The 13222-nt window shown below is 53.4% G+C and overlaps 1 protein-coding gene across 1 annotated transcript in view; it reads right to left on the bottom strand.

The window, feature by feature from the left end:
- LOC122547519 (phosphatidylinositol 4,5-bisphosphate 3-kinase catalytic subunit gamma isoform-like) overlaps positions 1–13014 on the bottom strand; it is a 39167-nt gene extending 26153 nt beyond the window's left edge. The window contains exons 1-3 of the mRNA XM_087994569.1: positions 10018–13014; positions 5280–5345; positions 3548–3773 (exon numbers count right to left, since the gene is read on the bottom strand). Coding sequence (XP_087850695.1) covers positions 3548–3773; positions 5280–5345; positions 10018–11958 — 2233 coding nt within the window. The 5' untranslated portion in view covers positions 11959–13014. The remainder of the gene's footprint in view (positions 1–3547; positions 3774–5279; positions 5346–10017) is intronic.
- Between the last annotated feature and the right edge of the window lie 208 nt (positions 13015–13222).

Genomic DNA, 13222 nt, shown 5'->3' with positions numbered 1-13222 from the left:
ACACACACACACATACACACACTCAGACTCACTCACACACACATAGACACACATTCACACCCATAAACACACACACTCACAAAGACACACACACTCACACACACACACACACACTCACACACCCTCAGTCACACACTCACACACACACACTCTCACACACACACACACACACTCACACACACTCACACACATACACACACTCAGACTCACTCACACACACATAGACACACATTCACACCCATAAACACACACACACTCACAAAGACACACACACTCACACACACAGACAGGCACACACATACTTACACACTGTTGGCACGGTGGCTCAGTGGTTAGCACTGCTGCCTCACAGCCACAAGGTTTCTTCCCACAATCCAGAGATGTGCAGGTCGGGGGGGATTGGCCGTGCTGAATTGCCCATAGTGTTCAGGGATTAGGTGCATTAATCAGGGGTAAATGTAGAAGGAATGGGTCTGGGTGGGTTACTGTTCAGAGGGTCAGTGTGGAATTGTTGGGCCGAAGGGCCTGTTTCCACACTGTAGGGATTCTATAATCAACATACAAACACTCACACCCTCACCCTCACAAACACACTCACATACACTCACACCCTCACCCTCACACACACACTCACATACACTCTCTCTCACACACACACATACATTCTCACACACACACACACTCACACTCTCACCCTCACACACACACTCACATACACTCTCACACACACACTCACACCCTCACCCTCACGCACACACTCACATACACTCACACACTCACACCCTCACCCTCACACACACACTCACACACACACTCACATGCACACACACACACTCACACACTCACACCCTCACCCTCACAAACACACTCACATACACTCACACCCTCACCCTCACAAACACACTCACATACACTCACACACACACACTCACACCCTCACACTCACACATACACTCACATACACTCACACACACACACAAACTCACACCCTCACCCTCACACACTCACTCACATACACACACACACTCACACCCTCACCCTCACACTCACATACACTCACACACACACACTCACACTCTCACACACACACACTCACATCCTCACACACACATTCACATACATTCACACACACAAACACACACACACACTCACACCCTCACCCTCACACACACACTCACATACACTCACACACACACACTCACACCCTCACCCTCACACACACACTCACATACACTCACACACACACACTCACACCCTCACCCTCACACACACACTCACATACACTCACACACACACTCACAAACACTCTCACACACACACACACACACACACACTCACACCCTTGCTCTCACACACAGGGTCAGCAATTCCTGTTCTGAGCGTCAGGAATACACTGTGACCGCCCCCACACGAATCAGGCCATAAATCAGGCTCTTACCTTTTGGCAAAAGTTCCACCTTCAACACCATAATTCCAAACAAACCCATCTGTACACTCTGGGGCCCAGCTCTCTGCTCCCCTCCCCTTCTGTAACTACATCCTTGACTTGCTGACCTACGGACTGCAATCAGAAGGATGGACGATAACCCCTCCTCCACCATAACCCTCAACACCGGTGTCCCCCATGGCTGTGTCCTCAGCCCCTCACCACACCCCTTATACTCTCAGGCTGTGTGTGTGTGTGGGGCCAAATCCCACCCCAACCCCATTCACAGATTGGCTGATGACACCGCGGTAGTGGGTCAGATCTCAGACAATGATGAGACGGAGTACAGGAAGGAGATCGGGTGCTTGGTGGTGGGTGTAAAGACACCAATCTCTCCCCCAGTGTCAGTGAACCAAAGGGGCTGGTCATTGTCTTCAGGAAGCAGAGAGGAGGCCACGCCCTGTCTGTATCGACGGGGCTGAGGGGGAAGAGGGTGAACAGCATCACGTTCCTGGGAGTGACCATCACCAACAATCTGTCCTGGTGCACCCTCGTTAGTGAGATGATCAAAAACGCACAGCACTAAGGCTCCAGTTCCTCAGGAGTATCGGAACATTCAATAAGATACTCCAATGCCTGTTACAAATATGTATAGATGGACGATAGAAAGCATTCGACGTGGATGCATCTTAGCTTGGACTCCACCTGCACTTCCCACTGCCTCGGGAAAGCAGCCAACATCATTACAGAGTGGAGGGTGTGGTGCTGGAAAAGCACAGCAGGTCAGGCAGCATCCGAGGAGCAGGAGAATCGACATTTCGGGCAAAAGCCCTTCATCAGGAATGAGGCTTGAGGGCCGAGAGGGGGAGATGGGGGTAGAGAGATAAATGGGAGGGGGTGGGTTTGGGGGTGGTGGGGGGGAGGTAGCTGGAAAAGTGATAGTTGGATGAAGGTGAGGGAGAAGGTGATAGGTCAGAGGGGGGAGTGATGGACAGGTCTGGAGGGCGGTGCTGAGTTGGAGGCTTGGGACTGGGATAATGTGGGGGGAGGGGAAATGAGGAAGCTGGTGAAATCCACATTGATCCCGAGTGGTTGCAGGGTCCCAAGGCGGAATATGAGGTGCTCCTCCTCCAGGCTTTGGGAGGTAACGGTTTGGCGTAGGAATTGGGAATAAGGATGACGTTTTTACAGGAGGTAGGGTGGGAGGAGGTGTTGTCGAGGCACCAAACTCTCAACTCTGATCTCCAGCATCTGCAGTCCTCACTCTCTCCCAACATCCCACCCAAGTTATAATCTCTTGCCACCTCTTCCATCAGGCAGAAGGTACAGAAACCTGAACACACACCAACAGGTTCAGGAACAGCTTCTTCCTCACTGGTATTAGATGGATGAATGGAGCTCTCTAGTTTCAAATCTAATGTTGATCTCACTCTCTGTACACCTTCTCTCCAACTGTAACATTGCGTGACTCACTCTGCTCTACTACCCTAAGGCACTTTGTGTGGAATGATCTGCCTGTACTGCTCATGAAACAAACCTTTTCACCGCACCGAGGTACGAGTGACAATACTCAATCAAATCACATCAATGTTGGCTTGTCAACCCCACCAACTCAGAATGCCTTTCCTCGTTCCGTCTCTCTGAGGGATGTGATGGGTTCACTGGGCAGCTACAATATGTCCCGTATTGATCCACACACCACTCCCCCCCTCTAGCGCTCAGAATATTGGGGTGGAGAGATCTCTGGGCACCCCCTTGGACGGGCATGTGGCCCATCAAAACGATTACTCTGAGGCCTGTTCCACTGCAAGTGAATGGACAAAAAGGGACAATCCTGAGCCTTTCCCACTAGGCCTCACTGGACTGGGGGTAAACCCCTCGCCCCTCCCTTCCCCTCCCCTTCCACTGTACTCAACCCATCTGACCTACTCACACTCTCCAGCAATGCCTCCCTCAACATGTCACCCCCGCCCACGTCTCAGAGCAACCCCACATTGCCTCTCGCCTGTAACCCCCCTCCCACTGCCCCTCTTTCTCAGGCTAATGGCACGAACACAAGGAAACAAACTACAGCCATCACATGGCCGGCTGATCTCTGACCTTTCTGAAACAGCGACTCACCATTGGGCGGGAGGTCACTCTTCTCCGGAATGATCTTCTTGATCTCCGTGGCAACCTGGCTGAGGGCCTCGACCAACTGGACCTGTTTTTGGAACCCCTCGATGACCGCCCGCCCACAGCCCATCAGGTAGGCCTCAAGAACCAGTGCAAACCGGTCACAGAAATATGGGGAAGATGTGACCTCACTGCGGAGGTACCAGAAGAAGAAATGGCCAATTCTCTTACTCTGGGGAAAAGAAGGGGATTGAAAAGTCACGGGACAACCGACACACGGTCACACAATCCCAACAATTCAGAATGGCACGGCACAGAGTAACAAGGAGATGGGGTCAAGACACAAACCATTGACCGCGTCAGTGCGGAGGGAGTGCCGCACTGTCGGAGGGTCAGTGCTGAGGGAGTGCCGCACTGTTGGAGGGTCAGTGCTGAGGGAGTGCCGCGCTGTTGGAGGGTCAGTGCTGAGGGAGTGCCGCATGGTCAGAGGGTCAGTGCTGAGGGAGTGCCTCACAGTCGGAGGGTCAGTGCTGAGGGAGTGCCTCACTGTCGGAGGGTCAGTGCTGAGGGAGTGCCGCACTGTCAGAGGGTCAGTGCTGAGTGAGTGACGCACTGTCGGAGGGTCAGTGCTGAGGGAGTGCCGCACTGTCGGAGGGTCAGTGCTGAGGGAGTGCCGCACTGTCGGAGGGTCAGTGCTGAGGGAGTGCCGCACTGTCAGAGGGTCAGTACTCGGGGAGTTCCACACTGTTGGAGGGTCAGTGCTGAGGGAGTGAGCACTGTCGGAGGGTCAGTGCTGAGGGAGTGCCGCACTGTCAGAGGGTCAGTGCTGAGGGAGTGCCGCACTGTCGGAGGGTCAGTACTGAGGGAGTGCTGCTCTGTCAGAGGGTCAGTGCTGATGGAGTGCGGCACTGTCGGAGGGTCAGTACTGAGGGAGTGCCGCACTGTCGGAGGGTCAGTACTGAGGGAGTGCGGCACTGTCGGAGGGTCAGTGCTGAGGGAGTGCCGCACTGTCGGAATGTCAGTACTGAGGGAGCGTCGCACTGTCGGAGAGTCAGTGCTGAGGGAGCGTCGCACTCTCGGAGGGTCAGTGCTGAGGGAGTGAGCACTCTCGGAGGGTCAGTGCTGAGGGAGTGCGGCACTGTCGGAGGGTCAGTGCTGAGGGAGTGCCGCACTGTCGGAGGGTCAGTGCTGAGGGAGTGCTGCTCTGTCAGAGGGTCAGTGCTGCAGTGTCGGCGGGTCAGTGCTGAGGGAGTGTTGCACTGTCGGAGAGTCAGTGCTGAGGGAGTGAGCACTCTTGGAGGGTCAGTGCTGAGGGAGTGCCGCACTGTCAGAGGGTCAGTGCTGAGGGAGCGCCGCACTGTCAGAGGGTCAGTGCTGAGGGAGTGCCGCATTGTCAGAGGGTCAGTGTTGGGGGAGTGCCGCACTGTCAGAGGGTCAGTGCTGAGGGAGTGCCGCATTGTCAGAGGGTCAGTGTTGGGGGAGTGCCGCACTGTCAGAGGGTCAGTGCTGAGGGAGTGCCGCACTGTCGGAGGGTCAGTGCTGAGGGAGTGCTGCACTGTCAGAGGGTCAGTGCTGAGGGAGTGCTGCACTGTCAGAGGGTCAGTGTTGGGGGAGTGCCGCACTGTCGGATATAGAAGTGTGTGTATTTTTGATCTGATTGTGAGGTTAGAGCGGGGCATAGTGCTGGGACCTGGTGAGGGGTGGTTCCCTGCCCTCGGGTGTGATATTTGCCACTCACCCTGAGTGCGCGTCGGATGAGGAACCTGGTGAGGGCACTGTCATGGTACGGTTCAAACTTCAACGCCTGAGGGAGAACCGAACAAAACAACAATCCAACGTGATTGGTCAATTGGCTTACCCCGAATCCCACTCACCTCCTCACCCCACCCCTGAAACCCCACCCCCAACCCCCAACCCCACCCCTGAAACCCCACCCCCATCCCCCAACCCCACCCCTGAAACCCCACACCAACCCCCAACCCCCAGCTCCACTGCCAGCACCAAACCTCAACTCACCCAACACCCGAACCCACCCTCAACCCCCAACCCCACCACCAACCCCCGAACCTACCCTCAACCTGCAACTCCACCCCCAGTACCAAAACCCAACCCCAACACCCAACGGGAGGCAGGGGGCATGGAGGAAGGGGGCAGGGGGAACGGGGGCACGGGGTCAGGGGGGCAGGGGGTGGGGAGGAATGGCCCTATGTAGAATCCTGATGGAGCCCAGTGAGGAACTGAGAGGAAGGGGGACAGGATTGTGGGGGAATGTTGGAACTGGGGGAGGGTAGAGCTGTGTGTGTCTGTGTGAGGGTGTGTGTATGTGTGTGTGTGTGTGTGAGAGTGTGTGTGTGTGTCTGTGTGAGGGTGTGTGTATGTGTGTGGGTGTGTGTGTGTGAGGGTGTGTGTGTGTGGGTGTGTGTGTGAGGGTGCATGTGTGTGTGCGTGTGAGGGTGTGTGTGTCTGTGTGAGGGTGTGTGTGTGAGGGTGTGTGTGTGTCTGTGTGAGGGTGTGTGTGTGTGTGTGGGTGTGTGTGTGAGGGTGTGTGTGTGTGAGGGTGTGTGTGTGTGTGGGTGTGTGTGTGAGAGTGTGTGTGTGTGTGTGAGGGAGATGAACAATTGGTGAGAGCGCGGTGTAGGCAGCCGAGGTCAGATTTTGGGGATTAGCTGACCATCGGTGACAGGGAAGTAGGGGCAGGAAGTATTCACCCAGACACAGGAGGTCCGAGGGGAAGAATGGCCTCACATTCCAGCCATTGACCCATAACAGAGACAGGGGTCTGGGTGGCTGTGATCACTGAGCCATGCCCTCACCATCTCTGGGCTATCATTGAGGGGTGGGGGAGAGACACCGAGACTGAACTAATTGACCCAGCCGTTACCCAGATCAAAGCCCAGGGTCGGGCATTAAACTGGTGATGGGGATGTACACCGCAGTGTTCCAAATATCTCCGATATGGGGTTGTCTGAGTGGGTCAGAGCGGGATAAACATTTGGTCAAGCTGGTGCTGGCTCAACTGGTTTGGGTCGAAGGTCAAGCGCAGCCCATTGGATGTTCCTGCAGAGAACGCAGAGACAGCCCGGTTAACCGCATCAGGTTGTCTTTAACACAGGCCCTCAGGAAGCAACAGGCAACCAAAGGCATCACATCTTAACTTCTCAAGGTTAGAAAATTCTGGAAAAAGAAACAAGGATCCAGGACAGACAGCTCAGTCCCGAGCAAGAGCAGACAGATGGTCACTCCAAGGCTGGAGACTGTGCTGGACAATCAGACACAGTCCTGTTATCGATTAACGTCCAACATCTATGGGTTAATGTGGGAAACCCTGAGACAGATTCCTGAGGGTGAGGGACCCATGGGGATGATTAATGCCCAGTGTTAACCCTGTCTCACAGCCTGAGTCTGTGAGCTCTACAGTCTAACACATGGGATTAAAATGGACACGGACTCGGCTACAGAATCGTTTCTTAATTTTCATCGTTGTGACAATGTCAGTGCCAATAGCCATTAATACACTGGAGAGAGGATTGAGGGAAGAAGGAGTGAATATCATGTGGTTAATATTTGCTCATGATAGAGGGGGTGGGGGTGTTTGGAAGTATGTCTTTAAATCAGTGGGAGTGTAGAGGCCTCATTGGCAGCCTGTCCATATCCGAGACAGACGGTCCTCGGGTTCTGGCAATGCTGGAGATCACAACGGGTCAGATAGCATCCGTGGAGAGTCAGAGAGAGAGAGCAATGACGCTTCATCAGAGTCCTCAGGTTCTGTTCTGGAGTCAATTTGTACTCAATTTGGAAGAGAATGCAGGAGGTTACAGCAGCTTTCGTAACTACAGGAAACGTTCAAAAGACAGACCTTTAAAATTACCCCCCGATCTGGGACGGCATTGGTAAGTCTGAGTGTTCATATGTTGGGAGTTTGTGAAAAAGGGAGCCCCTGGTTATGAGACAGAGGAAGCAAAGTGCAGGTTAAGTCCACAGCAGCCACATGGACAGCAGAGGGGACAGCTCTCACTGGAATTCTGGGCACAGGGCGGTAGCAGAGGAATAACGATCAGGGAGCTATTGATCCTGCCCTAATCCCTCCTGGGGGTGTGCCCTGTACCCACACACGCTGGCTGGCGTGGTAACACTACAGCTGGTGTGAAGCTACTGGAGAGAAACCGTGCACAAGGAAGTGATGCAACACCTGATACAGTGTCCAAGCGTGGTCTCCTGTCTAATCGCACAGGGATATACCTCAATGCCCAGTGAGTGGGCCATCTTACACACTGCAGCAACAAACTCGTTATTGGCTTTGCTTTAGAATTCACTCATGAGATATGGGCAACACTGGCTGGACTGTCCCTAGTTGCCCCTTGAGAAGGTGGGGGTGAGCTGCCTCCTTGACCCGCTGCAGCCCATGTGCTGTGGGTTAACCCACAATACCCTTTAGGGAGGGAATTCCAGGATTCTGACCCAGCTACACTGAAGGAACGGTGATATATTTCCAAGTCAGGATGGAGAGCGGCTTGGAGGGGAACTTGGAGGGGAGTGGTATTGAACATAGAACATAGAACAATCCAGCGCAGAACAGGCCCTTCGGCCCGCGATGTTGTGCCGACCTGTGAACTATTCTCAGCTCATCCCCCTACACTATCCCATCATCATCCATGTGCTTATCTAAGGATTGTTTAAATCTCCCTAATGTGGCTGAGTTAACTACATTAGCAGGTAGGGCATTCCACACCCTTACCACTCTCTGAGTAAAGAACCTGCCTCTGACATCTGTCTTAAATCTATCACCCCTCAATTTGTAGCTATGCCCCCTCATACAAGCTGACGTCATTATCCTGGGAAAACGACTCTCACTGTCTACCATATCTAATCCTCTGATCATCTTGTATGTCTCTATCAAATCCCCTCTTATTCTTCTTCCCAATGAGAACAGACCCAAGTCTCTCAGCCTTTCCTCATAAAACCTTCCCTCCAGACCAGGCAACATCCTGGTCAATCTCCTCTGCACCTTTTCCAAAGCTTCCACATCCTTCCTGAAATGGGGTGACCAGAACTGTACACAATATTCCAAGTGCAGCCGCGCCAGTGTTTTGTATAGTTGCAGCATGATATTGCGGTTCTGGAACTCAGTCCCTCTACCAATGAAACCTAACACACCGTATGCCTTCTTAACAGCACTATCCACCTGGGTGGCAACTTTCAGGGATCTATGTACATGGACTCCAAGATCCCTCTGCACATCCACATTACCAAGAATCTTTCCATTGACCAAGTATTCTGCCTTCCTGTTATTCTTCCCAAAGTGCATCACCTCACATTTAGCTGCATTGAACTCCATTTGCCACCTCTCAGCCCAATCCTGCAGTTTATCCAAGTCCCGCTGCAACCTGTAACATTCTTCCACACTGTCCACTATTCCACTGACTTTAGTGTCGTCTGCAAATTTACTAATCCATCCACCTAAGCCTGCGTCTAAGACATTTATAAAAATGACAAACAGCAGTGGTCACAAAACAGATCCTTGTGGCACACCACTAAATATTTTCCATCAACCACCACTCGCTGCCTTCTTACAGAAATCCAGTTTCTAATCCAAACTGCTAAATCACCCTCAATCCCATGCCTCTGCATTTTCTCCCACAGCCTAACATGTGGAACCTTATCAAAGGCTTTACTGAAGTCCATGTATACCACGTCAACTGCCCTACCCTCATCTACATGCTTGGTCACCTTCTCAAAAACTCAATGAGGTTTGTGAGACACGACCTGCCCCTGACGGAACCCCCCCATGTTGACTGTCTGTAGTCAGGAAGCTCCAGAAGCCACATTGGTTGGGGGGGTGGGTGGAGGTGGTTGATATGAGAAGGTCACAGAGACAGGGAGGGGGAGGCCGGGGGGATTTAGTGTGGCCCAGATCACAAAGGGGAGGTTGTGGGAAACACCAAGAACATACTAGAATAGATGGGCCTAGAATAATGAGGACATGGACAGGGCAGGAGGGACAGATCCATTGCCACGGGTGGGGGTGGTGGTTGTGAGGGTGGCGTTGTGTGTTGGTACAGATGTGGGTTTGGGCAGTTCTGGTAAGTGCAGACCTAAGGCCAGAAGCTCATTTCAGGATCAAAATGGGACCCAAATCTCAGCCCGTTGCCATGGGGATGGATTGAGTCAGTAGCTCAGGAATGAACCTTGGAGCAGGAATCGAAGACAAAATGGCTTCGGTCGACTCGATATCCACCTGACCCAGAGAGATGGGGCTCTCCGTGACTGGCCACATCCAACACTGATGTCAACACATGGTTTCGGATTCTCCGAGAGTCAAGGGGAATGGATCTGAGGTCAAAGATCAGTCACAATCTTATTGAAGGATGAAGGGCCGAATGGCCTTCCCTTGCTCCTGTGTCATTTGGTTTTATCTTGTTCCTGCTCTCCCAAACCCATTCCCGAGAATACCCAGAGCAAAGGGAAACCAGCATCACCTGGACGAGCTGCAGGAGGTATCTCAACAGATGGTTATTGTCCACCTGCTCCAGCCGCTGGACGGAGAGTGTCCTGACCTTCTCATCGGCAATGTCGATGCTGAGCAGTTCCAGTGCGACAGCAATATCCAACTCTGGAGGGTTCCAGTGATCAAACAGCCAGTGCACTTCCTCAACTGCTTTTAGGTCACCCCATTGGACAGTGCTGAGGAAGGTGGGCAGTGAGAGACTGTACTGAGCGCACTCCTCTGTGAACCGTTTCAGCAAGTCCTTCTGGGAGCCGCTCAGGGAACACCGAGAGACCTCCTGCACCACTTCCTGTCGCACTGCCACCTCCTCCTCTTCGGATTGGTCAACCCTTGAGGACCATGAGCCCATGCCACTCGGCAGCACCACCGGGTAATTGTAACTGTCCAACAGGATACAGATCGCTGCCGAGTTCTCGATATCAGGGTTTGTCTTGGAAGAGAGTTTGTCCACTTCATGGGTGACCAGTCTCTCCTCGCGAGACGAGTAGGTCCACATGTGGAGGATATGCTGTCCTTGCTGAAGGAGTGAACGATGATCGATCAGGAGTAAGTTGACAAAGTAAAGGAGTTTGCTCTTCCCTCTGTGAGCGTCCACGGTGTCCCTAATGTTCTGGGAGCTGGCCTTCCCATCTCTCGAGGTCGAGCTCTCTTGGTCCAGGCCGTACACGGACAGAGCCAACCGCGATCCTTTGGGCAGGTTCTTCACTGCAATGTCAAACTCCAGCCAAGAGTTCCACAAAATCTCCTCGGCCAGAGGCATGGGCTGAGAGTAGGCCGAAGCGAGAACATTGGTGGCGTGGTGAACAGTCCCCTCCACAAATATATTCGGGAGGCTTTTGCTGGGAAGAACGGGAATGTCCAAACCCACAAGCTTGACCCGGAAACGCTGACTGCAATCCCAGAGCGACAGCATCCGAATCTGCTCAATATCTTTGTCCCTCAGGGCCAACTGGTCATGGGTGGTGGTGAGCCCTGTGCACTGATCAACCAAAGGCCAGTCCTCAATCTTCACCTCATCGTCTGTAAGACACGGAGCGGGCACCAGTGCCAGTCGCAATTCCTCTTTATTCTTGATGCAGCGCCTCACCCAGGTGAAGTCAATGAGGGACCAGTTTCCCGTGATGTACTCTTCTCTGCCCCAGACCTTTAAGACGAAGCGATGATCAGCCTCCTGCATCAGTGACCCTCTCTCCGCCATCTTCTGTCTGGACAGGCGGGCCACCATATCCGCTGTGTCGTAAATCCCTACCTTCATCTTGTGGCTGATGGTGTTGTAGGAGATGACCACCACCAACTCCTTGCTGATTTGACTCTGGAGGGTTTTGGGGAGAGGGCAGGAAGCCAGCCAAGGTTCCATTGCGTAATCCCGCCTATCCCGATTGTGGATCTCGGATTTCCGAGACGAGGCGAGTTTCCTTCGGGCACAGGCCACCTCACTGCGCTGCTCGGCAACAGTGCTTTGCACGTCATAGCCAATCAGGTATGCCAGATCCTTCTGGAATATCTCAACCTCTCTCGTAGCCTTGGGTCGCTGTTTGATGTAAAGGAGACACTTCTGAGAGCCCAGACACCTCCAGTACCTCACTGCGTCGAGTGTGTGCAGGAACTGCTGGCTGTCATAAATCTCATACCAGCTCGCTCCCTTCTTGTAGAGGAGCTGGTGGGACTCGGGGTCAGACAGTCGGTAGATGGAGGGTTTCCCGCTCTCCTGGCTGGCTCTGAGCCAGATGATCAGCCAGAGGCTCCTCACTGTGCTGTTCAGTGACACTTCCACAGTCAGCACCTCATTCCCATTACCGTCAGCTTTCTGAGTGGGCAGCACCACCACAAACTTCATCATCCCTGAGTCAGCGCTGGGCTCCTTCTCTCCCACCTCCTTATCGACCAGGCTTGGAGCTGGCTGTGGGTCCATCGCTCAGGGACTCCCCACACCCTGGAAAACAACCACTAAAACAAGACACACTCTCCCTGCTTCAACGCAACAGAACCTCTCCTTCCACAGTCACAACAGAAAGAGATCAACCATCAAACTCTCCCAGGACAGGGACAGCATGGGGTTAGGTACAGAGTAAAGATCCCTCTACACTGTCCCCCATCAAACACTCCCAGGGACAGGGGCAGCACGGGGTTAGATACAGAGTAAAGCTCCCTCTACACTGTCCCCCCCATCAAACACTCCCAGGGACAGGGACAGCACGGGGTTAGATACAGAGTAAAGCTCTCTCTACACTGTCCCCCATCAAACACTCCCAGGACAGGGACAGCACGGGGTTAGATACAGAGTAAAGCTCCCTCTACACTGTCCCCCATCAAACACTCCCAGGACAGGGACAGCATGGGGTTAGGTACAGAGTAAAGCTCCCTCTACACTGTCCCCCATCAAACACTCCCAGGACAGGGACAGCATGGGGTTAGGTACAGAGTAAAGCTCCCTCTACACTGTCCCCCCCATCAAACACTCCCAGGGACAGGGACAGCACGGGGTTAGATACAGAGTAAAGCTCTCTCTACACTGTCCCCCATCAAACACTCCCAGGACAGGGACAGCACGGGGTTAGATACAGAGTAAAGCTCCCTCTACACTGTCCCCCATCAAATATTCCTGGCCTGTGCGGTAAACCCGAGGGTAAGAGAGAACCCCAGACAGCAGCAGTGCTTGCTCTGTGATGGTCAAAGGGATGGCGAACAGAGTTTGAAACGTTCCCCGGTCAGAGTCAGACTCACCTGCTGAGCAGAGCTTTAACAGACGGCTGATGTGTGAGGATCTCGGGCGGGCGTTAATCCCTGCTGCTTCCTCATTCCCAGTTAATCCTTTACTCGCTTGACCAGTTCCACAACAATGTTTTGCTCTCTTCAGCTCCGCACCTGGGGAGTATACTGCTCTGCTCCTCCCAATAACTGAGACACTCGCCAACATAAACTGGGGTCTCTGCCTGGCCTGGAGACCTCGCAGCTATGCCCCAGCACATTAGCTCAGCGCCCAGGCCCAAGATCTCTCTGGCACACGATCACATGTGTTTACACCCCTTCATCAGTACGTCAACCAATATCCTGGGCAACATTTCCATGGCTGAGACTGAGGGAGTGCCGCACTGTCGGAGGGTCAGTGCTGAGGGAGTGCTGCACTGTCAGAGGGTCGGTGCTGAAGGAGTGACGCACTGTCGGAGGGTCAGTGC

This window comes from Chiloscyllium plagiosum, unplaced genomic scaffold (assembly GCF_037043375.1).
Source record: "Chiloscyllium plagiosum isolate Xiang-an unplaced genomic scaffold, Cpla_swu_hap1 HiC_scaffold_14, whole genome shotgun sequence".
Classification (NCBI taxonomy): domain Eukaryota; kingdom Metazoa; phylum Chordata; class Chondrichthyes; order Orectolobiformes; family Hemiscylliidae; genus Chiloscyllium; species Chiloscyllium plagiosum.
The sequence above is the reverse complement of the archived record's forward strand: the minus strand, read 5'-3'. Positions and strand labels throughout refer to the sequence as shown.